Genomic DNA, 26,311 nt, shown 5'->3' on the forward strand with positions numbered 1-26,311 from the left:
TGTGTCAAAAATTTATTAGCTAATAAAATTTTTGCAAAAATGTTCATTTCTTGTCTTTGTGTGGAATCATAAATTGTTTACGGGGTATTTTGGGCCAAAATATTTCAAAATGGACATTTTTGCAAGGATTTGTAAAAATGAACATTTTTGCAAATGGACATATGAAAGTGGATATTTCCTGTAATTTTCTCTTGTTTTAATTATTTAAAGCATGAGTTAAATGCATTGCTGATCACTCCACCTTGAGTGGATGTACATACTTGTCTTCAATTTGGTGCAATCAAGTCGCCAACTTCGATTTGCTCGTATATTCGGTCACTTTGAGCACTATCGTCAGTTTACTTAACAAAATATGTTGATCTTCACGTTAAAATACCGAACGATTGACATGTAAAATGTTATTTTAATTTAAATAAGAGGAAATTTCACAAAATGTCCATTTTTACCTAGATATTTTTGCAATGGCGGACATTTTTGCAAATGACTAATTTGGAAGAATTTAGACCAAAATAACCTTATTAACAATTTATAATTTCACAATAAGACAAAAAATGGACATTTTTACAATATTGTTATTGGCCAATAAAATTTTGGCACATAACTTGTCATATTTATTTTAAAAAGTATACATGTCTAATTACAATAAGTACTATATTTTTCATTGATTCAGATATGTCAAGAATGACATTTTTAAATGTAAAGAAATGTCATGTTCAAAATGAAATGCCATTCTAGATAAATGAAACAATGTTCAAATGTCAAGAATGACATATGAAATGTCGAAAAATATTATTTTAATGTAACTTTTCATGAAAGTCACTTCTCAAAATTCGTGACAAATTGATAAAAAAATCAAATATAGAGAACGACATTTAAAATGTCGAGAATACCATTTCAAAATGTAGCTTTTCATTAAGGGCATAATAGAGAAGTTGACATTAAATTCAAATGAATGGACACTTTTCAATTCATACCTTTAAAATTGGACAATCTTAAAAATGTCCCTTTAAATAATTTTAAAATAAGTATATCAAGATGTCTCATGTGTACTGTTGACGTGGACGTAAATGATAATGTCATTAATATATGGGTTGTGCTATTCCTACATGGAGCCTTATACTCCGGTTGACACGAGCTCATCTCTCCTCTCACATGGGGAGGTCGGCCCTACACATTTGGGTGTGGACCCCGACCTATTCCATGTGAGAGGTCGGGTGGGATCGTATCAATCGGAGTGTAAGCCTCCACGTACAAATAGATTAATTTTTATTATATTGCATTAGTTAAATTGACAAATGAATTCATAGAATGATTAGATTAGATTAATGATTAATCGCCTTTCTTTTATGTCCTATGCCTCTTTTAGTGTGGATTAATATTAGTTTTTTTTAGCAAATCTTGATAAAAATTAATGAAATATGTAGATGAAAAGTTGAGTTCCATAGAAATGTGTGGTTAAAATTAATTATTGACTTTATCTTAAATTAAAAATTTAATTTTCACGAAACAATATGGATGAAGATAAACCTATTTAAGTTGATATTCGCGGGCCCCATCCTGAATGGGTGGGAGTTATCCACCTAACGGGGTAGACGAGATGGGGTGTTGATCGTTGCTCCGAAGCGGGTACCAAAAATATAATTTTCACATCGCAAATTATCTTGTTTAATGTTGATTTCAAATCTAAATTTTCTATTCATCAAAAATAAAAGATTTATTATCATTTTCAAAGAGAACACGAGTTCCTCACAAATTGGAAAAATAAAAATAATAATATTTATTAAATAAAGACATGAAAAAGGCAAAAAGCAAAAAAAATAATGGCATGATAAATGGAACATGTCCACTCGTCCCACTTTAATCAAGTATGAAAACGAGGTAAAATGACAAATATACCCACAAGAAGGGGGATGGAAATAATCGACCCGTCCCATTATCCATCCCATTACCATCACACCAAATCGGGACCAAACCGCCTTCCTCGTGCCATAGGCCTCCTTTTAGAAAATTAGAAAGAGTAGCAAAAAATGAATTAATTATTCCAATGATCACTGAACTTAAGTTCACGTATTCGATTGGTCACTGAATTTTAAAATGTCAAGTTATGATCACCGAAGTTAGGTTTACGTCTTCGATTGCTTACTGAATTTTAAAATGTTGAGTTTTAACCATTGAATTTTGAAAAATATTGTACTTTACTTACTAGCAAAAATGTTAAATTTTGAAAAATGTTGAATTTACAGTGAGTAACGTACGATATTTTTCAAAGTTCAGTAGGCAAAACTCAACATTTTTAACTTTAGTGAGCAATCGAAGACATGAATTTAAATTCAATAACCAAAACTCGGCATTTTAAACTTTAGTGACCAATAAAAAATATGAACATAAGTTGAGTGACCATTGAAATAATTAACTCGCAGAAAGTTAATTTTCTTATACTCAATAAAAAAGATTTATATCCACATTTTTTATATTTACCTCTGCCTCTAAGTTAATCCCTATTAAATTTTAATTTTTTTTAAAAAAAATTACTATTTGTATCCACATCATATTTCAATATTGTCCTTATTAAAATCAGATAAAGAGACTATTTTACGTTCTTTTCTTCTTTTGGAGAAGTGAGGTGCTTAATAATTTAAGAAATAGAACATCGCTTTCTATATAGGTACTATTAAATTTTTGGCATAGTTGAAAGGGGAGAAAAAAGAAAGCAATCCAGACAACAATCAAAAAAGGAGTTTTCACGCCATGGATTGCTTGGTGACCAAAGGCTCTTACCAATTAGACTTAGAGATAACAGGTAAAATCAGGAAAAGAAAATTAAAAAGTCCAAATTCAAACAAAAATCAAACAACAAAACACGATAAAAAGGCAATCTTTACTTTTTCAAATTCCTTTTCATATATTGCTATGTCTATATATATTTGATCAAGTGGCGTCTCTTACATTATTTATTAAATTATTTCTCTATTAAAATTCTGAGTATTAGAATGCGTCGAACATATTCATGTAATTTTCTCTGATATGTTAGGGTTCTAATTAAACACAAATTCTAAAAGAATATAAGGAAATAGGATAATTTAATGAAAATAAAAATAAGTGGATGAATATAGAGTTATGTATTTTTATTTAAATTTATTTAGAAATTTACATAAAATTTAAAATATAATAAAATTTTATTTTTAAAAGTGGATGTAATAAATATGAAAAGTGTGGATGAGAATAGCACTGATCTTGAAAAAATCGATGGAAAAAATCTTTCTCCTGCAAGATGTCAAAACTAGACATTAGCCAAACGGGATAATGGCCGCAAACGAATCTTCACAGTCCCGGAAAAAGCCTTCAAACCCTCAGAATAATTGCATAAGGTGGTGAATTACATCAAACGATCTTCGTGTCATATACAATTTTGCACCAAGAAAATACCTATGTCTGCTACTTCCCTTCTCTCTGCTGCATCAAACCCCGTCTTCCCTTACAATTCTACAAAAAATTCAGCACAATCTCTCTCTCTATGTTAATGGTTATGATGAGTTGAATAAAAAAGTCATCTTGTACGTCAAGAGTTCTAAATGAGGTAAGGCATGACAAGACATTAAGGTTAATTTCCTCTTGTTTTAATTATTTAAAGCATGAGTTAAATGCATTGCTGATCACTCCACCTTGAGTGGATGTGCATACTTGTCTTCAATTTGGTGCAATCAAGTCGCCAACTTCGATTTGCTCGTATATTTGGTCACTTTGAGCACTATCGTCAGTTTACTTAACAAAATATGTTGATTTTCACGTTAAAATACCGAACGATTGACATGTAAAATGTTATTTTAACTTAAATAAGAGGAAATTTCACAAAATGTCCATTTTTACCTAGATATTTTTACAATGGTGGACATTTTTGCAAATGACTAATTTGGAAGAATTTAGACCAAAATAACCTTATTAACAATTTATAATTCCACAATAAAACAAAAAATGGACATTTTTGCAATATTGTTATTGGCCAATAAAATTTTGGCACATAACTTGTCATATTTATTTCAAAAAGTATATATGTCTAATTACAATAAATACTATATTTTTCATTGATTCAGATATGTCAAGAATGACATTTTTAAATGTAAAGAAATGTCATGTTCAAAATGAAATGTCATTCTAGATAAATGAAAAAATGTTCAAATGTCAAGAATGACATATGAAATGTCGAGAAATATTATTTTAATGTCGCTTTTCATGGAAGTTACTTCTCAAAATTCGTGACAAATTGATAAAAAAATCAAATATCGAGAACGACATTTAAAATGTCAAGAATACCATTTCAAAATGTAGCTTTTCATTAAGGGCATAATATACAAGTTGACACTAAATTCAAATAAGTGGACACTTTTCAATTCATACCCTTAAAATTGGACAATCTTAAAAATGTCCCTTTAAATAATTTTAAAATAAGTATATCAAGATGTCTCATGTGTACTGTTGACGTGGACGTAAATGATAATGTCATTAATATACGGGTTGTGCTATTTCTATATGGAGCCTTACACTCTGGTTGACACGAGCTCACCTCTCCTCTCACATGGCGAGGTCGGCCCCACACATTTGGGTGTGGACCCCGACCTCTTCCATGTGAGAGGTCGGGTGGGATCGTGTCAATCGGAGTGTAAGCTTCCACGTACAAATAGATTAATTCTTATTATATTGCATTAGTTAAATTGACAAATGAATTCATAGAGTGATTAGATTAGATTAATGATTAATCGCCTTTCTTTTATGTCCTATGCCTCTTTTAGTGTGGATTAATATTAGTTTTTTTTAGCAAATCTTGATAAAAATTAATGAAATATGTAGATGAAAAGTTGAGTTCCATAGAAATATGTGGTTAAAATTAATTATCGACTTTATCTTAAATTAAAAATTTAATTTTCACGAAACAGTATGGATGAAGAAAAACCTATTTAAGTTGATATTCGCGAGCCCCATCCTGAATGGGTGGGAGTTATCCACCTAACGGGGTAGACGAGATGGGGTGTTGATCGTTGCTCCGAAGCGGGTACCAAAAATATAATTTTCACATCGCAAATTATCTTGTTTAATGTTGATTTCAAATCTAAGTTTTCTATTCATCAAAAATAAAAGATTTATTATCACTTTCAAAGAGAACACGAGTTCCTCACAAATTGGAAAAATAAAAATAATAATATTTATTAACTAAAGACATGAAAAAAGCAAAATAAATAAAAAAAATAATGGCATGATAAATGGAACATGTCCACTCGTCCCACTTTAATCAAGTATGAAAACGAGATAAAATGACAAATATACCCACAAGAAGGGGGATGGAAATAATCGACCCGTCCCATTACCATCACACCAAATTGGGACCAAACCGCCTTCCTCGTGCCATAGGCCTCCTTTTAGAAAATTAGAAAGAGTTGCAAAAAATGAATTAATTATTCCAATGATCACTGAACTTAAGTTCACGTATTTGATTGGTCACTGAATTTTAAAATGTCAAGTTATGATCACTGAACTTAGGTTTACGTCTTCGACTGCTCACTGAATTTTAAAATGTTGAGTTTTAACCATTGAATTTTGAAAAATATTGTACTTTACTTACTAGCAAAAATGTTAAATTTTGAAAAAATGTTGAATTTACAGTGAGTAACGTACGATATTTTTCAAAGTTCAGTGGACAAAACTCAACATTTTTAACTTTAGTGAGCAATCGAAGACATGAATTTAAGTTTAATAATCAAAACTCGACATTTTAAACTTTAGTGACCAATAAAAAATATGAACATAAGTTGAGTGACCATTGAAATAATTAACTCGCAGAAAGTTAATTTTCTTATACTCAATAAAAAAGGGTACCGCTATTTCTATCCACATTTTTTATATTTACCTCTACCTCTAAGTTAATCCCTATTAAATTTTAATTTTTTTTAAAAAAATTACTATTTGTATCCACATCATATTTCAATATTGTCCTTATTAAAATCAGATAAAGAGAAACTATTTTATGTTCTTTTCTTCTTTTGGAGAAGTGAGGTGCTTAATAATTTAAGAAATAGAACATCGCTTTCTATATAGATACTATTAACTTTTTGGCATAGTTGAAAGGGGAGAAAAAAGAAAGCAATCTAGACAACAATCAAAAAAGAGTTTTCACGCCATGGATTGCTTGGTGACCAAAGGCTCTTACCAATTAGACTTAGAGATAACAGGTAAAATCAGGAAAAGAAAATTAAAATGTCCAAATTCAAACAAAAATCAAACAACAAAACACAATAAAAAGGCAATCCTTACTTTTTCAAATTCCTTTTCATATATTGCTATGTCTGTATATATTTGATCAAGTGGCGTCTCTTCCATTATTTATTAAATTATTTCTCTATTGAAATTCTAAGTATTAGAATGCGTCGAACATATTCATGTAATTTTCTTTGATATGTTAGGGTTCTAATTAAACACAAATTCTAAAAGAATATAAGGAAATAGGATAATTTAATGAAAATAAAAATAAGTGGATGAATATAGAGTTATGTATTTTTATTTAAATTTATTTAGGTCTATATAAGTAAATTTACATAAAATTTAAAATATAATAGAATTTTATTTTCAAAAGTGGATGTAATAAATATGAAAAGTGTGGATGGGAATAGCACTGATCTTGAAAAAATCGATGGAAAAAATATTTCTCCTGCAAGATGTCAAAGCTAGACATTAGCCAAACGGGATAATGGCCGCAAACGAATCTTCACAGTCCCGGAAAAAGCCTTCAAACCCTCAGAATAATTGCATAAGGTGGTGAATTACATCAAACGATCTTCGTGTCATATACAATTTTGCACCTAGAAAATACCCATGTCTGCTACTTCCCTTCTCTCTGCTGCATCAAACCCCGTCTTCCCTTACAATTCTACAAAAAATTCAGCACAATCTCTCTCTTTTCATCAATCTAAAGTTAGTTCCGCAATCTTTTATAGCCCTTTTATCAATGATAATAACGCAAAAGTTGAAAAAATCAGCAGCAGCAGCAGCAGCATTGTGTATGAAAACGAGGATTATGCTGCAAAAGGTTCACGCTTTCCACAATCTACTTCAGCCATAAAAGCGCCCACTGCTCCGTGGATGAAGGGTCCTCTTCTTGTCGAACCCGATCGAATTATGAAACCTACCAAGTCAAGACCTAGAAAAGATTCCACCTTAGACAAAATTGAAGAACACCCTGATAAGGCTTTGGCTGGTAAAGTGAGTGGTGGAAGAGGGCAAAAGGCCATGAAGAAAATCTTTCAAGGCATTGAGAAACTCCAAGAAACCGAAAATTTGGAGGAGACTCAGAAGGTCCCGGAAAATGTTAAATTCAGATTTGCACCTGGTGACTTGTGGGGTAATGCGGACTTTGAGAATGTTGTAGAAGTTGAGGAAGATTCAGAGGTGGGCCCAAAAAGTTTTGAAACTACTGAATTAGATATTCCATTTGGGGAGGTTGAAAATGAAGGGATATTGAAGAAAATGCCATGGGAGAGAGATGAGAAAATGGTGATTAGGAGGGTAAAAAGGGATAAGCAGGTCACCACTGCCGAGTTGGTTCTTGATGGAGTATTGCTAAAAAGGTTGCGGGGTCAGGCTGCAATAATGAGAAAATGGGTGAAGGTTAAGAAAGCTGGCGTGACTCAAGCTGTTGTTGATCAAATTCATCTTGTCTGGAAGAACAATGAACTTGCCTTAATCAAATTTGATCTACCCTTGTGCCGAAATATGGAGAGAGCTCGAGAGATCACTGAGGTTTATGTCTGTTTACCTTTCCTTACCTTTTCTTTATCCACTACCAGTCTATGCTTCTAAAGTGTTCAGTGCTTCATATAAGTTGATTGCTCCATTTGCTTGAGACAGCAAAAGTATAAAATTGAAAAAAATGACCACAGACGCATATTATTCTTTTTATCTTAAACTTTATCGACAAAGTCAGCCCATAAGTCTTCAGTCCTGGTATTTTAGAAAACTTCAAGTTGTACCTTGTGTTCCTAGCTGCATTTGTTATGTACAAGGCACAAACTGAATAATTGAATTGTTCCTCTGATATAACGACTTTTTCACTTAAAAAAGGCCTATGCTTTTCTGTTTATATGATTTAAGTCATTTCCTAGAATAGCACCAAAGTAGGGCAGGGTATCCATGACAACCAAAATTTTTTTTGTTGCGGCTTTTACAAAACAGCTGGATTTACTCCAAACAGCAACTGTACATATGACCTTGAAGAGTTATGAAGTTATAATTTGTTCACGTACGATTTATGCAGATACTAGTTCTCAAATCTTATTCCATATGAGTTGTGGACACTCTTCTGACCTTGTCTGTGATCAATTTTTAACATGATTTTTGCTTTGTTCTTCCCACTGTAACATCCCAATCCAGTTGGAAAGATGTCCTTTCCAAAAATGCATCAAGTTTTCAGCAATCCTCTTACCTTTAGAGCATTTAGCGAGTGTAAAAATAATTTTAATCATGTCCAAATATGTTCTCCCTTAGTTGCTGTTATCTTTGTTATTTCCCTTTCATCTTACCTTAACGTCCTTGTTCTTTCCTTAAAATATTTTTTTAGTTGTGGCCCTGATATTGTAGTATTCCTCTAATCAGGTGAAGACTGGAGGCCTTGTTGTATGGAATAAGGAAGATTTTCTTGCTGTATATAGAGGTTGCAACTATGTACCATACTCAAGAAATTATTCGAATATCAGTCACAAGTCAGTTAGTGATCAAGAAAATCTATCCTCAAATATGAGTTACCAAAATACCTGTCATTTCTCTCTAATAACATCAAGTGGAAGTAGTCAATACAAAATAAATGATGGGATAGAAGGTGATTGGGAAAACTTACATATCAATATATCACTGTATGAAAGAGAAGCAGATAGATTATTGTACGGATTAGGACCACGCTTCGTTGATTGGTGGATGCCAAAGCCTTTGCCGGTGGATGCAGACTTGCTCCCAGAAGTTGCTCCTGGATTCAAGCCATCTTTTAGGCTTTGTCCACCTCGCACAAGATCAAAACTGACAGATGCTGAACTTACATATTTGAGGAAACTTACTCACCCTTTACCAACTCATTTTGTCCTTGGTATTTTCCTTTCCTTTGTCACTGCACTATAACAATATCAACTGAACTATTAGAATTATCTCTTCTTATATACACACACACAGTTTCAAGAGATTTTGTACCTATGTGCAACATTTTATTGTGCTCAATATCTTTTTCTGGATGTCATATCACACTTTCTACTTCTACCAATTTTTCTTCTCATGCATCTGCATGTTCTTCCTCATCTATATATGCCATTGATAAAGTATTGCTAACTTATTTAGTCCATTTAAAATGAATGTATCTTTTAATGTCAAATTGAATTTGGTTCTGATGCTCATTTCCTTCATTTTCAGTTACATTTAAATAATGAAGCTCATTTTGAAGCCCGGGGGGTGACCATAAGATCAATTCCCTACCAGAGGGGAAAAAAGGAAAATAATTGGAAACCCTAATTGAAGACAGTTGGGACTAGAGCAGTTTCCTATTTCAGTATAAACGAACCTCTCAATGTTTTAAATGTGCAAGTTTCTCTCAACTGCATTGTACATTATCTTTTAGAAATGGATAAAATATGATGTGGCACTGAATTTACTGGAAACAATGTGTGCATTGAGTTTAGAAGTACTGAAGATATCTAATTCTAGGAGTGATAATTTTGGATGTCCTGTATCTTGTGAAGGCTAACCACATGTTTATGTGTATTACTGTAAGTAAATTATGCAAAATCAATTTGGTTATACTTTTGATTCAATCAGTGTTCTTGAGGAAAAGAGTTGAGGTTTTTAGTTTGTTGCAAATTTATATCTTGAATCTTAAAGCGTGAACAACTTATTTTATAGTTTCTTTATAATGCTGTCCAACACATTTAGTCAATGCACAGTAGGATGCATATTTGTCTACACTCTGTTTGGGTGTGGTTATGCTTACTGTTCTGACTTACTCTAGTTTTGGTTTCCTGAAGGAAGAAATAGGAAACTGCAAGGACTGGCGGCAGCCATTCTGAAATTGTGGGAGAAGTGTCATATTGTAAAAATTGCTCTGAAGTGGGGAATTCCCAACACAGACAATGAGGAAATGGCATATGAACTTAAGGCAAGTGTGATAAAATGAATTCATCAGTTTTACTTTTTGATTTTGAAGATCTGATTGATGCAAATTGGAAAGTGTATTCTAGACAAATTAACTATTCTACCAAAAACAATGAAGTGAAATAATGAAAATTCGATCTTTAATTAATTTGATTCCGTTTATAGTTACCAAAAACAATAAAGTGAAATAATGAAAATTCGATCTTTAATTAATTTGATTTCGTTTACGCCTAGAATACACTTCCAATTTGCATCACTGATATTCTGAACTGTTGCTTGCATATGAGCCCCATGTAGCATGTTGTTATCTTAGAAGGTTTGCGTTTGGTTGAGCAACCTCAAGTGTGTGAAAACCTACTAACGAGGCCAAGTATGAAATACTACAGCATTGTTCATGTCATATAATCTGCTTGTTTCAATAATATTGCTTCTGCTATTGTCTAGTACTTTATCACCTATTGAAGGGGATATAGTATACAAAAAGAACCTCTTTTCTTTTTCTTTATTGTTACATGCAATCACACACGCTTTTTGGTTTTGATTGGAGCCAATACTTGAGTTTATATTAGCTTCTTAAAAACTTCTTCAAGTAGGAGCATTTTAAGGTTTCATTATAATGCTGTGCTGAGGTTGAATAGCTAAAACTCAGTTTGAGCTGGCTCATTTGCAGCCCTGAAGTCAAAAGTGAATCTAGTTTTTAGCCGAAAAGATTTTTTTTTTTAACACAGAAATACTCATAGTTTGAAGTATATTCTGAAAACATATGAAAAGATCATGTGAATATGTGAAATCTTCGTGAGAGAAATTTCTCAATTGTAACACAATCCCTTTATATCCTAAAGTTCAGTTTTCAGGTATCCCACGCTATATTCTGTGATAATCTCTTTAGGTGAAATGAATCCCCTTAATCTGTGAGGTTATACATATACTATTTTTTTTTTTTTTTTAAATGGATCACAAGATATACCCATTGGTTATTAGACTCGTTATGTTATGGTACCATTTCCCTCCGGGTACTTTTAAAGTGGCTTGCATTTGTTTGTTGGTCAAATGCTGAAAAAACATGGCCCTAGTTGAGTGGCCGAAGTATTTAGTTTTTAATGTCTTATGGGATTGAAAACAATGGTCATCAATTTATCGATTCCTGATGCAGAATCTCACTGGGGGAGTTCTTTTATTGCGCAACAAGTTCTTCATAATTCTCTATAGAGGCAAGGATTTTGTTCCCTCTCAAGTTGCAACTCTAGTTGCTGAAAGAGAAAAAGAGCTCACCAGATACCAACTTCAGGAAGAAGCTGCACGGTTAAAAGCAAGTGATATATCTTCTGTCGCCCACGAGGATATATTGAAGTCTAGCAGCATTGGAACTTTATCAGAATTCCATAGCATTCTATCAGAATGCAGGAACCTGAAAAACGGGAAGACTGAGGTTGAAGTTCAGCTGGAAGCAGAACGGTGGAGATTGGAAAAGGAACTCAAAAATCAAGAGCGAAAGCTTTTCATTGTGAGATCTTATTACTCCTTTTTGTCCTATATTTTTGCATTCGAAAAATTAAATACTCATTAGCTGTAAATTTTGCAGCTTAAGAAGAAGAAAGAAAAATCAGATAAAACACTGGCGGCACTAAGTCAGGCCTGGAGACCTTCTGAGCAAGATTTGGATCAGGAATTGATAACACAAGAGGAGAGAGAATGCATGCGGGAGATAGGATTGAAGTTAGATAGCAGTTTGGTGCTTGGTAAGAAAAAGCTTCTGCTTCTTCTATTTTCACCCTTAGCTTCTTCTTGTTCTTATCATAAAAAAATGTTTTTTAAAACCTTAGGAATATTAAAATTATTTATTTTGGCTTTATTATTATGGATGTATTTTTAGTTGTGAGGAGAACCTGTGTAAGTCCTTCATGACTATAGCAATTAAGTCACGAGATCGGAACAATGTCATAATTTGATGAAGTCAAATTGAGAAATGTTGCAATTACATTCACATAAATAATGTAGCATGTACTTGCTACAAATCATAAAGGTTGCCTAAAGATTCATGCTAAATTAATACCTAAATTAACTCATTTGAATCAATAGTAACTGACGTAAAGATTCTGACTAGAGAATCTATTATGTCAAACAAGACAGTGACTACAGAATGGGATTAAAAATCCCTGTGTAAAGTTTTTGAATGCAAGTAAGTAATGTAGTTGAGAGGGATCTCAAAGTATTGGTTGCATTGTCTACTGTCAGCAATCACATATTTAGAAGTCTTCAGCTGGGCCTCTTTGTTAATTATTTGATTGAACTACTAGTGTATCTCATTCATCAAATGAAGTCGGGAGACACCTTAAAGAAATGGAATCTGGATTTTTTCAGTTTTGACATTTGAGTTTATAGACTGGATCTGTTTGGGGGTTAGAACCAGTATGTCCTTGCGTTTCTCTTTACTCTTAAGAAATAACTATTTTCCTTTCAGCCGTTCATATATCCATGAGCAAAGTAAAGCCTGAAAAAACTAAGTTAGATAAGTGTCAGCAACTAATATAAGTGATAAGCTCAAACTTCTATTTGTCTGTACCTTCAAACTTCCTTGAAATTCAGATAGCTTATTAGCCTCTGCTGTTTTGCTGCTGCCCAGTCCTTTGAATCGAAATATGTTTGCTATCAAGTTATCATGTTCATTTTTTTTATTTAACCTGGCTTCAGGAAGGCGCGGTGTTTTTGATGGTGTAATAGAAGGCATTCGTCAACACTGGAAGCACAGAGAAATTGTGAAAGTAATTACAATGCAGAAAAAGTTCTCACAGGTCCTTTACACTGCAAAACTTCTTGAGGCCGAAAGTTGTGGGATCCTGGTTTCTGTAGAAAAAATTAAAGAGGGCCATGCCATAATTATGTATCGTGGGAAGAACTATAAACGTCCAAAGTTGTTACCTAGAAATTTGTTGAATAGAAGAGATGCATTATCTAGGTCACTTGAAATCCAGAGAAATGGAGTAAGTAAACTAATTCTCTCCTTGCTAATTAAACTGTTTTTGTTTAGACTGACTCGTATGTCTCTAACCCTTTTAACCTTCTGTTTTCCCTGTAATAGTCATTGAAATTTTTTGCCAATCAAAGAGAGAAGGAAATTTGTGATCTGAAACGCAAGCTGGTAAACCTCTCCTATCTTTTAAATCATTTCATTTTCAAAGAGAGATATTAACATCATAGTTCTGGGGATTCCCTTCTCATAAATCTGTTTAATAGAGTTTTAAGTTGATAAATTTTTCCAACTTTTGCATTGTATACGTAATGGTGGATTCAGTGGCTTGTGCCCTTGCTTCTATGATTTCTTGACTGAATAATTTGCAATTTTGCAGGCAAACTTGAACAGAATCAGTGATTGATTGGGTTGGTATTGGACAAGCTGATAGCCATCAGCCAACATATACATCTTAATGTGAATTCTTTTCTTCATTATGGTGAACTAGCACCTATGAGAGAGGGATTTATCCATCAAACTATATAATGCACAGATGAGATGGGTACCACTCACATTTCAAATTACTTAAAAGTTTTCAGGTAATTTTGAGGTGGGAGGAAGTAATATGCTTCACATTGGTTTTAAAACTGTGACTTGTTCTGGATTACCTTTTTGGTCGTTCCATAAAAACTGCCTTAATTTGGATGCCGCATGATGAACCAGCAGGCACTTTGTCAGGTAATTATTCTAACGTCACCTTAAGACTAGTTGATGTAATATTAGAAGATACATTATTATATTTAGGATATTTAATTTAGGAAACATAGTTAGAGATTGATTTCATAGTATTTTGCTACTTCAATTAGGACTAGTTTACACTCAAAAGTGGGCTCATGCGTTGTAATTTACACTATTCAATTAGATTAGATAAGATCAAATTTAATTATTTTGATAAGATTATAGTTTATTAGATTTTGGTTTCTTTCAGTTTCTTGCATTGTAAATAATGAGCTTATTTATTGTAATATTCAACCCTTGAATATATGAAATAAATTGATTCCCCTTTGTCCTCAATTCCCATTTCTTTATCGTTCTTTGTGAAGTTAATACGCTTCTGCGTCATCTTTATTGTAGGGAATTGGCCTTGGAACTCAAGTTTGAATTCGGGGAGACCACATTACTGCAGTTGAGGATCACCCAAGAAGGGATAGCTAATGTTTTCTATGACATGCATTGAAACTGATGACCACACTGTAAGTATCGTGCATCATCTGCTGATAAAATTGCTGGACTACGGAAAGAACTATTGTGGGGATGCTAAGGTTGAAGGGATCATATAAGAAAGGTCGGTGAAACATTTAGCCTAATATTTGCATTGACGTATGTATAAATGACTTTATAAGATATGTGAATGGTTCTGGTGAAGAGCAGTTGAGGCAATAATCATGCAATTGCTGGAATCATATTGATTTGTTGACATTTTCAATATTTAGAAATATTAACAGTCAGAGATGGCTAAGCTGTCTACTTGACTTGATGATATTGTAAATCGAGTTATTATGCTTCTTGGACTTGTACAGATATAAAATTGTCTTGATAAGGCTTGAACGCGGCAACAGAGGTAACAGGGAGTGCTTAAGGGTTAAGAGTGTAGATTTTGAAATGGTAGGCTGTGCCTAACTTGTTCCCCAAAACCTGTTTACTGTGCGAGCGTTTTCCTATTTTTTTTTTTCTCATCAGAGTCGCGAAAAGAACAGCAGGCAGTGTAAAATTTGACCCAGTTGTGTGCCAAAAATAAAAAAATAAAAATGCTGCGTCCTGCCAATACTACATGTCCAAAAAATGAAACTATCTAACTAAAATTCACATTTCTTAAACTTAGCATATAACTCCTTGTCCTTTAAGACCTGCAGAACTATTCTCAAGTGTTCAGTATGTTCTTCTTTAGTACGAGAATAAATAAGGATATCATCAATAAATACAATTACGAACTTATCAAGAAAGTCTCCAAATACCCTATTCACCAGATACATAGAAGCTGCTGGGACATTTATTAACCCAAATGGCATTACCAAAAATTCACAATGACCATATCTCGTACTAAATGCTGTCTTAGAAATGTCATCTTCTTTTATTTTAAGTTGATGGTATTCAGATTGCAAATCAATCTTCGAAAATATAGACGCACCTTGAAGTTGATCAAACAAATCATCAATCCTTGACAATGGGTATTTATTTTTAATTGTCGCCTCATTCAACTCTCGATAATCGATACACAGTCTCATTGTATCATCCTTTTTACGAACAAACAATACTGGTGCCCATGGTGAAAAGCTAGGTCTAATAAAACCTTTATCTAACAACTCTTGTAATTATAACTTCAACTCTTTCAATTCAGTTGGGACCATCTATATGGAGCCTTGGAAATTGGGAATGTTCTTGGAATTAAATTAATTACAAACTCTATCTCACGATCTGGTGGTACTCCAGGTAAATCATCAAGAAATACATCCGAAAATTCTTGTGCCATAGGTACATCACTAAGATTCGGATTGTGTTGTACTTCAATAGCCATAACACTTACCAAATACCCTACACATCCACTATTTAGTAACCTTTGTGCTTTCAATACCGATATGGTTGGAACTCTAAAACCTTTTTCGATCTCAATGAATGTAAATGGCTCATTCCCCAAAAGTTGAAGGGTTACTGACTTCCTCTTACAATCTATAGTAGCTTGATATCTTGACAGCCAATCCATACCCAAAATTATATCATAATCTCATACCGAACACAATTAAATCTGCATAGAGCTTTCGATTTTCTGAGGTTATAAACATGTCTACATACTATGTCAAAAGATATATAACACAGGATTCTTAACATACAACACATTAGGCCATAAACTCAAAATATCAGCCCACAAAATAACCATACAGGTCGTCATCCATATATATCAAACTCTAGAATGTCATAAGAGTTCCATAGCTAGCCGTGCTCTCTATGTAGTTCTAGGCTCACCTACAATGCAAGAACTACATAAGCTAACGCTTAGTAAGCAAAAATCACGCATCTTATGAAATGAATAATAATGACGTATGCCACTATGCCATTTACTTTAAACATCACGAAAAAGAAGCTTCATATTCCAATATGCATCAAAGTCGACTCGAAATCATTTCATTTGATGGAATCATTTCATTTGGGGAATGAGCCATTTACATTCCTTTTTCACTCAACGTCGAAAAATCACCTGTATTACCATCTAGTATTAAAGGCAATCTCCATTTAATTACCTTAACACACACAATCACAAAATACATCCATTCACACCAAAAGAATTTAGACGAAATTATTATTTCAAGTTACCGCTGACATTATAAACTAGTCCCATAAGTTTCGCTATTTTTCGTGTCCAATTATGAACGTCATCGTCATCTAATTGTTGTCATTAACTTAGTATTCATTAGAATTTATTTTATAGGGCCAAGAGATGATTACTGGTTATGTAAAGGTTAAAATCACATTAAAAACACAAATTGGCAGAATCTATTTTCAGATTTCTATTACCGTCCAATTATTTTTTTTCAATCTTTTTTCACTCCCTTAACTATATCCAACGACTCCCAAGTTTTTACCACACTTTTATAACATGTATGTGAAGGTAATCATGATCTAAAGTTGTGACAAATGAATTTTTTTTCAGCCTAAAAAACCATCTCTTTTTCACCACGCCAAACCAGGCAGTTTTCCTTTCTTGTGACTGTTTTCGGTTTCCATTTCACTCGCATGTCGCCAATCAGATTCTAGGCTATTAGAAGACCATTTCTATTCTTATAACTCTCATATAACAACATTCATTTATATAGATACAAGTTATATCTTAAGTATTATCCAAAATCAAAGTTTAAACTATTTAAATCTAGCAAATCCTCATCTCTGTCCAGATTACTTTCTTTTAAATTCTTGTAATTAATTACCTCGATTTTGGCATCATAAAATCATTAACACTCCAACCTAATCACAAGCAAATTAAGATGTTCAAGAAATTATAAACCCCTTAAGGAATAATGGATACAAACCTCAAAATCGTGAAGTAACAAAGCTGTCCAGAAATTCCAGCTTCTTGTTTTCTTATCCCTTTTTGCTTCCTTTGCTTTCACCTCCACTTGTGGTTATCTTTGTAGAGTCAAATCTCTTATTTAGGAGTTATTTAAGGAGTCTTGAGGATTGGGGTCGTGAGTGATACTTAAAGGTGAAGGAATTTGTGATTACAAGACAAGTATTCCCCAAGTATGAGGTGTCCAAGTAAGATGTGGCTCATTGCAGCCAACTTTGACTTCTCCCTTGCACCATATGGAGCCATATGTGACTTAGAAGAGTTATAACTACCTTGTGTAAAGTGCTAAGGACTTATAGGACATGTTGGAGGCTTAAGGTTGAAGGAATTAGAGGTTAAAGTGACAAGTCATCACATGTTGAGCAAGTGTTGTCTCCTTTGATTAAATTCTGATTTCCTACTTATCCTTGGAGGGTTTTTTTGTTTTATGAAACTTAGGGATAATATCCCACATATAAGAAGTCTTAAAAGAGTGGTAGATGTGAATAATGCTGAAGAGTGAAGGAATTGACCATTACAAAAACAAATGAATATGCATGACGTGTACTACGTATCAAAGTGTTCCTTATAGCAAAATTCGATTTTACATCTATCCTTGCGGTGTAAATCAAGTGTCCTTGGCTTATTTTAATGTCTTAAAAATTCATTTTACTTGCCCTAATACCCCAAAACATATTAGAGAACCAATTCCTTAACTGTTTATTTGACTACTTACCCGATTGACACCCGATTCTCGACCAATATCAACAATTCACACCTCCATATTTATAACGTCACATGAGACATATATTATTGTGTTGTGATCATGTCACTTTATGCCTCATGTCTCAAATATGTCAATTACCTATCTAGGGTTTAAGGTGACCTCGATTAACCAAATGGAAAGCTTGAACTTTTGTCGATACTAATTTCCGACCTTCTCGATTTTTCATTACTTACAAAACCAATTTCCAACATTTAGTTAATCTAATTTTCTATCATAGCTCAATGTAAAATTCACCACCTAAGTCGAGGAGTCGAAGATTACCACCATGTACAGATTTTAAAGTCTCGATGATCGAATGTATCGTTTTAAGAGAAAGCAATTAGGAAATTGATGCAAATAATATGTGATTAGTATGAAATGCATGAATCATATTGACCAATGCATAACGTGAAGCTTAGGGTATTACATCCTCTCCTCCTTATAAAAATTTAGTCTTCGAAATTTGCTTATCAAAAAGTTTAGGATATTTAACTCGCATTTCATTATCTCTTTCCCAAGTGGCCTCTTCTGTTGACTGATTCCGCCACAATATCTTAACCAATGGAATTTTCTTACTTCTCAGTTGCTTTATCTCTCATTGAAGGATCTCTATCGATTTTTCTTCAGAAGTCAAATCTGGTTTTATCTCTACCGGTTCATTTCTCAATACATTAGAAGGATTTCCAATATACTTCTTAGCATGGACACATTAAACACATTATGCATTTGAGACATTGATGAAGGAAGATCAAACTTGTAGGCAACATTTCCAATTCTCTCGATAATAGAAAATGGACCAATGTATCTTGAGCTCAAATTTCCTTTCTTTCCAAATCGCATAAACCCTTTCATCGGCTTCTCCTTCAAAAATACTTGGTCTCCAACTGTGAATTCTAGCATTCTACTTCTTTGATCTGCATAGCTTTTTTGTCGGTCTTGGGCAGTTTGCATTCGCTGACGAATTTGCATAACAAATTCAGCCATTTTACGAACCATATCTGGTCCTAGCAGTTTTCTTTCTCTAAGATCATCCCAATAAACTGGAGATCTACATTTTCTACAATATAATTCTTCATAAAGAGCCATTCCAATCGTAGCTTGATAGCTGTTGTTGTATGTGAATTCCACCAAAAGTAAAAATTTACTCCACTGGCCTTGGAAGTCTAATACACAAGCCTTCAGCATATCTTCCAATATTTGTATTGTTCTTTCTGATTGTCCATCAGCCTGAGGATGATAAGTTGTGCTAAAAGATAACTGCGTTCCCAAAGCCTTATGTAAGCTTCTTCAGAAGAGAGATAAAAACTTAGAATCCCTGTTTGAGACAATAGATAGTGGCACTCCATGAAGTCTAGCTATGTCTTGTACATAAAGCTAAGCATATCGGTCTATGGAATAAGTGGAACATATTGGAATGATATGGGCTTATGTATTAGACTTCCAAGGTCAGTGGAGTAAATTTTTACCTTTGGTGTACTTCGTATACAACAATAGTTATTAGGCTATGATTGGAACGACTCCATATGAAGTATTATATGGTAAAAAATGTAGATCTCCAGTTTATTGGGATGATGTTGGAGAAAGAAAATTTCTAGGACCAGAGATAGTTCGTGAAATGGCTGAAGTTGTGATACAAATACGTCAGCGAATGCAAACTGCTCAAGACCAACAGAAAAGCTATGCAGATCAAAGAAGAAGAATACTAGAATTCACAGTCGGAGAACAAGTATTTTTGAAGGTAGCGCCGATGAAAGAGGTTATGCGATTTGGAAAGAAAGGAAAATTGAGCCCAAGATACATTGGTCCATTTTCTATTATCGAGAGAATTGAAAATGTTGTCCATAAGCTTGATTGGAATGTCTCAAGTGTACAATGTGTCCATGCTAAGAAAGTACATTGGAAATCATTCTCATGTATTGAGGAATGAACTGGTAGAGATAAAACTAGATTTGACTTATGAAGAAAAATCGATCGAGATCCTTCAACGAGAGATAAAGCAACTAAGAAGCAAGAAAATTCCATTGGTTAAGGTATTGTGGTGGAATTAGTCAATCGAAGAGGCTACTGGAAAAGAGAAGATGAAATGCAGGTTATATCCTGAACTTTTTGGTAAGCAAATTTCGAGGATAAAATTTTGATAAGGAGGGGAGGATGTAACACTCCAAGCTTCACGTTATATATATGGCCAATATGATTCATGCATTTCATGCTGATTACATTGTCATTTGCATCAATTTTCTAATTGCGACTTTATAATTTTTACATGGTGATAACCTTCGACTCCTCGACCTAGGTAGTGAATTTTGTATTGAGATATGATATAAAATTAGGTTAATTAAATGTTGGAGATTGACTTGGTTAGTAATGTAATATCGAAAAGCCCGAAAAATAGTATCGACGAACGTTTAAGCTTTCCATTCGACTGATCGAGGTCACTTTAAACCTTAGATAAGTGATTGCCATATTTGGGACATAAGGCATGAAGTGAGATGATCACGACATAATAATATATGTTTTATATGATGTTATAAATATGGAGGTGCGAATTGTTGAAATCGATCGAGAATCGGGTGTCAATCGGGTAAGTAATCAAATGAACAGTTAAGGAATTGGCTTTATAAAATGTTTTATGATATTATGGCAAGTAAAATGGATTTTAAAGACATTAAAATAAGTCAATGACACTTGATTTATATCTGTAAGGATAGATGTAAAATCAGATTTTGCTATAAGGAACACCTTGATACGTAGTACACGTCATCATGCCTATTCATTTATCCTTGTAATGGTCAATTCATTCATTCTTAAACATTTTTCACGTCTATCACTCCTTTAAGACTTCTTATATGTGATATATTATCCCTAAATTTCATAGACCCCCCCTCCCCAAAGGATAAGTAGGAAATTAGAATTTAATCAAAGGAGACAACACCTACTTAACATGTGACGACTTGTCACTTTAACCTCTATTTCCTTTAATCTTAAGCCTCCAACACGTCTTATAAGTCCTTAGCACTTTACACAAGATAGATATAACTCTTCTAAGTCACATATGGTGCAAGGGAGAAGTCAAAGTTGGCTGCAAGAAGCCATCTCCTACTTAGACAGCTCATGCTAGGAGACTTATCACTTTAATATATAATTACTTCAACTTTAAGGCATCCAACACGTCTTCTAAATCCTTAGAACTTTATATGGGATAAATATGCTTCTCCTAAGTCACAAATGACTCCATATAAGAGAGGAGAAAAGTCATATTTGGTTGCAAGGAGCCACATCTTGTTTGGACGTCTTATGCTTGGGGAATACTTATCTTGTAATCACAAATTCCTTCACCTTTAAGAATCACTCACGACCCCAATCCTCAAGACTCCTTAAATAGCTCCTAAATAAGAGATATGACTTTGTAAAGATAACCCCAAGTGATCGCAAGTGGACGTGAAAACAAAGGAAGCAAAAAGGGATAAGAAAACAAGAAGCTGGAAATTCTGGACAGCTTTGTTACTTCATAGTTTTGAGGTTCGTATCCATTATTTCTTAAGGGGTTTATGATTTCTTGAACATCTGAACTTTCTTGTGATTAGGTTGGAGTGTTATTAATGATTTTATGATGCCTAAATATGGGTAATTAATTACAAGAATTTCTGGACAGAGATGAGGATTTGCTAGATTTGAATGGTTTAAACTTTGATTTTGGATAATACTTAAGATATAACTTGTATCTATGTAAATGAATGGTGTTATATGAGAGTTATAAAAATAGAAATGGTCTTCTAATAGCCTGGAATCTGATTGGTGACATGCTAGCAAAATGATAATCGAAAACAGTCACATGAAAAGAAAACTGCCTGATTTGGTGGTGAAAAAGGGATGGTTTTGAGGCTGAAAACACTTAATTTGTCACAACTTTAGATCATGATTACCTTCACATACATGTTATGGAAGTGTGGTAAAAAATTGAGAGTCGTTGGATATAGTTAAGGAGGTGAAAAAGGATTAGAAAAATAATTGAACGTTAATAGAAATCTGAAAACAGATTCTGCCAATTTGTGTATTTAATGTGATTTCAACATTTATATGTCCATTAATGAACTCTTGGGCCTAGAAAATAGATTCTAAGGAGTACTAGGTTAATGACAACAATTTGATGATGTTGACGTCCATAATTGGACTCAAAAAATAGTGAGACTTACGAGATTAGTTTGTAATGCCATCGGTAACTTGTAATAATGATTTCGTCTAAATTGTTTTGGTGTGAATGGACGTATTTTGGGATAATGTGTGTTAAGGTTATTAAATGGAGGATTGCCTTTAATATTAGATGATAATACATGTGATTTTTCCACGTTGAGCGAAAAAAGAAACTGATATACACTCCGTAGGAGCTTGCAAACACAAAGGGGAAAGGTAAGTAAAAATCTATTTCCAACTACGATGCAAGAACCTAGTACTTGGGATATGGTAATATTGTAATATTTACATAATTTTGATAAGAGGCTTATAGCACATTATATGATGATTATGATCGTTGAGTATGAGGTTGGGGAATCTATTGACATCTATTCTCATTAAATGTGTCATTCATGAGCATTTTCATCTACAAGTACGACATGTGATCATGGTTGAAAATTCTGCATGCGAAACATGATTTCAAAGTGAGTTTTCTTTATAAATGTTTTTATTGACCACTATTAGAGTACCGAAGCATGTGAGGTATGCTTATGTGATATATTTGACATCGCGGGTGATACTTCCTGGGTTATTGCAGAGGTAGACAGAGGATGAGCCTTTAGTGATCACGAGAGAGTGGACCACTCGACCGTTCCCTTGTAATATTATGATTATTGGCGCTGCCGGGTGGGAGACTTCTTGGTTGATCATAGGGACAATTAGGGGATGAGTCTTTAGTCATCACGAGAGGATGGTCCACTCTCCGGTGTCGATTTCATATTGACCATTTGATTATTGATATCGATATTATACAGAGCTCTATTAGGTGCATAGTAGGTAGGTCAAGGGTCCAATGAAATGAAAGGTTTCAAATGAAATGATTTTGAGTCGACTTTGATGAATATTGAAATATGATGCTTCTTTATCGTGATGTTTAAAGTAACTGGCACAGTGGTATATATCATTATTATTTATATTCATGACGTATGATTTTTGCTTACTAAGCATTGACTTATGTAGTTTTTACATTGTAAGTGAGCTTGGAACTACATAGAGAGCACGATTACCTGTGGAGCTCTTACGGGATTTTAGAGTTCGATGTACATAGATGACGACTTATAGGGTTATTTTGTGGGCTGCTGTTTTGAGTTTATGATCTATTGTGCACTCTCTGTCACACTCTCATTCATATGGATAACTATCCATTAACCTGTGTGGGAATGAAATTGATGACTCGACCTTGACATATAATTTCACACAATTTTTTTCACTTGATAAAATGACATAAGCTATGTCTCTATACCAAAATCATGTCGCCATAGTCAAACATATGTATTCTAAGGTTATAAACATGTCTACATGCCATGTTAAAAGATATACAACATAGGATCGCTAACATACAACAAAATAGGCCATTAGCTCAAAATAGTAGCTCACAAAATAACCGTACAGATCGTCATCCATATACATCGAACTCTAGAATCCTATAAGAGCTCCACAGCTAGTTGTGCTCTCTATATAGTTCTATGCTCACCTACAATGCAAGAACTACATAAACTAATGCTTAGTAAGCAAAAATCATGCATGTTATGAAATGAATAATAATGATATATGCCACTATGCCATTTACTTTAAACATCACGATAAAGAAGCTTCATATTCCAATATGCATTAAAGTCGACTCGAAATCATTTCATCGGGCCCTTGACCCACCTATTATGCATCGGATAGAGCTCTGCATAATATCGATATCAATAATCAAATGGTCAATACGAAATTGACATCGGCAAATGGACCATCCTCTCGTGACCACTAGAGGCCCATCCCCTAACTACCCTTATGATCACCCAAGAAGTCTCTCCCTCGGCGACGCCAATAATCATAATATCACAAGGGCACAGTCGAGTGGTCCATTCTCCCATGATCACCAAAGGCCCATCCCCTGTCTACCTTTGCAATCACCCAGGAAGTATCACCCGCGATGCTAAACATATCACATAAGCATGCCTTGGTACCTTAGTAGTGGTCAATAAAACATTTATAAAGAAAACTCACTTTGAAATCATGTTTCGCATGCATGATTTTTAACCATGATCACATGTTGTGCATGCATATGAAAATGCTCACGAATGACATATTTAATGAAAATCGCTGTCAATAGGTATCGCAACCGCATACTCAATGACCATAACCATCATATGATGTACAATGAACTTCTTATTGAAGCTATGTAAATCTTTTGATATTACCACTTCACTATTACTAGGTTCTTGTATCGTAGTTGCAAATGAATTTTTACGTACTTTTCGCCTTTGTGTGTGCAAGCTTCTACGGAGTGTATATCAATTTCCATTTTCGTTCAACGTTGAAAAATCACCTGTATTACCATCTAATAATAAAGACAATCATCCATTTAATAACCTTAACACACACAATCCCAAAATACATCCATTCACGCCAAGACAATTTAGATGAAATCATTATTTCAAGTTACAGATGACATTACAAACTAGTCTCGTAAGTCTCGCTATTTCTCGAGTCCAATTATGAATGTCAACGTCATCTAATTGTTATCATTAACCTAGTATTTATTAGAATTTATTTTCTAGGGCCAAGAGATTATTACTGGTTATGTAAAGGTTGAAATCACATTAAAAACACAAATGGACAGAATTTGTTTTCCGATTTCTATTACCGTCCAATTATTTTTTTTCGATCCTTTTTCACCTCCTTAACTATATCCAAAGACTCCCAAATTTTTATCACACTTCTATAACATGTATGTGAAGGTAATCATGATCTAAATGTGTGACAAATGAAGTTTTTTTCAGCCTCAAAAACCATCCCTTTTTCACCACTCCAAATCAGGCAGTTTTCTTTTCTTGTGACTGTTTTCGATTTCCATTTTACTAGCATGTTGCCAATCAGATTCCAAGCTATTAGAAGACCATTTCTATTCTTTAACTCTCATATAACAACATTCATTTACATAGATACAAGTTATATCTTAAGTATTATCCAAAATCAAAGTTTAAACAATTCAAATATAGCAAATCTTCATCTCTGTCCGGATTATTTTCTTTCAAATTCTTGTAATTAATTACCCCGATTTTGATATCATAAAATCATTAACAACAACCTAATCACAAGCAAGTTCAGATGTTAAAAAAATTATAAAACCCTTAGGAATAATGGATACAAACCTCAAAATCGTGAAGTATTAAAGCTGTCTAGAAATTCCAGCTTTTTGTTTTCTTATCCCCTTTTGCTTCCTTTGCTTTCACGTCCACTTGGGGTTATCTTTGCAGAGTCAAATCTCTTATTTAGGAGCTATTTAAGGAGTCTTGAGGATTGGGGTCTTGAGTGATACTTAAATGTGAAGGAATTTATGATTACAAGACAAGTATATCCCAAGCATGAGGTGTCCAAGCAGGATGTGGCTCCTTGCAGCCAACTTTGACTTCTCCCTTGCATCATATGGAGACATATGTGACTTAGAAGAGTTATAACTATCTTGTGTAAAGTGCTAAGGACTTATAGGACATGTTGGAGGCTTAAGGTTGAAGGAATTAGAGGTTAAAGTGACAAGTCGTCACATGTTGAGTAGGTGTTGTCTCCTTTGATTAAATTCTGATTTCCTACTTATCCTTAGAGGGTTTTTATTAAATTTAGGGATAATATCCCACATATAAGAAGTGTTAAAAGAGTGGTAGATGTGAATAATGCTTAAGAGTGAAGGAATTGACCATTGCAAAAACAAATGAATAGGTATGACGTGTACTACGTATCAAGGTGCTCCTTATAGCAAAATCCGATTTTATATCTATCCTTGCAGGTATAAGTCAAGTGTCCTTGGCTTATTTTAATGTCTTAAAAATCCATTTTACTTTCCCTAATATCCCAAAACATATTATAGAGCCAATTCGTTAACTGTTCATTTGATTACTTACCCGATTGACACCCAATTCTCGATTGATATCAACAATTCGCACTTCCATATTTATAACGTCACATGAGACATATTATTGTGTTGTGATCATGTCACTTCATGCCTCATGTCTCAAATATATCAATTACCTATCTAGGGTTTAAGGTAACCTCAATCAACCAAATGGAAAGTTTGAAATTTTGTTGATACTAATTTCTGACCTTC

The 26,311-nt window shown here is 33.7% G+C and overlaps 2 protein-coding genes across 3 annotated transcripts; both read left to right on the forward strand.

The window, feature by feature from the left end:
• The first annotated feature begins 6,660 nt into the window (after positions 1–6,660).
• On the forward strand, positions 6,661–14,663 carry LOC111401053 (chloroplastic group IIA intron splicing facilitator CRS1, chloroplastic). 2 transcript variants are annotated; one of them, XM_023028589.1, is made up of 9 exons: positions 6,661–7,791; positions 8,638–9,121; positions 10,047–10,177; positions 11,327–11,677; positions 11,756–11,912; positions 12,865–13,154; positions 13,253–13,312; positions 13,521–13,861; positions 14,258–14,663. In XM_023028589.1, exons 1-8 carry the CDS (start codon positions 6,862–6,864, stop codon positions 13,545–13,547), a joined length of 2,430 nt encoding a protein of 809 aa, XP_022884357.1. In that variant the 5' UTR covers positions 6,661–6,861; the 3' UTR covers positions 13,548–13,861; positions 14,258–14,663. The 2 variants fall into 2 exon arrangements, with proteins under 2 accessions (XP_022884357.1, XP_022884358.1); XM_023028590.1 differs by having other exon boundaries at positions 6,663–7,785.
• A 4,829-nt stretch (positions 14,664–19,492) lies between these two features.
• LOC111400230 lies at positions 19,493–22,773 on the forward strand. The gene is made up of 3 exons (XM_023027657.1): positions 19,493–19,790; positions 19,924–20,018; positions 22,684–22,773. Exons 1-3 carry the CDS (start codon positions 19,493–19,495, stop codon positions 22,771–22,773), a joined length of 483 nt encoding a protein of 160 aa, XP_022883425.1.
• The last annotated feature ends 3,538 nt before the right edge of the window (positions 22,774–26,311 follow it).

Source organism: Olea europaea, chromosome 10 (genome assembly GCF_002742605.1).
Source record: "Olea europaea var. sylvestris chromosome 10, O_europaea_v1, whole genome shotgun sequence".
In the NCBI taxonomy this organism is placed as follows: Eukaryota; Viridiplantae; Streptophyta; class Magnoliopsida; order Lamiales; family Oleaceae; genus Olea; species Olea europaea.

Coding starts and splice junctions, on each gene's coding strand:
- LOC111401053 (XM_023028589.1), top strand. CDS start 6,862: ATGTCTGCTACTTCCCTTCTCTCTGCTGCATCAAACCCCGTCTTCCCT. Junction 11,678..11,755: donor AAGAGCGAAAGCTTTTCATT/GTGAGATCTTAT, acceptor TAAATTTTGCAG/CTTAAGAAGAAGAAAGAAAA. Junction 13,313..13,520: donor GTGATCTGAAACGCAAGCTG/GTAAACCTCTCC, acceptor GCAATTTTGCAG/GCAAACTTGAACAGAATCAG.
- LOC111400230 (XM_023027657.1), top strand. CDS start 19,493: ATGATTGGAACGACTCCATATGAAGTATTATATGGTAAAAAATGTAGA. Junction 19,791..19,923: donor ATTGAGCCCAAGATACATTG/GTCCATTTTCTA, acceptor ATGAACTGGTAG/AGATAAAACTAGATTTGACT. Junction 20,019..22,683: donor AGAAAATTCCATTGGTTAAG/GTATTGTGGTGG, acceptor GACCACTATTAG/AGTACCGAAGCATGTGAGGT.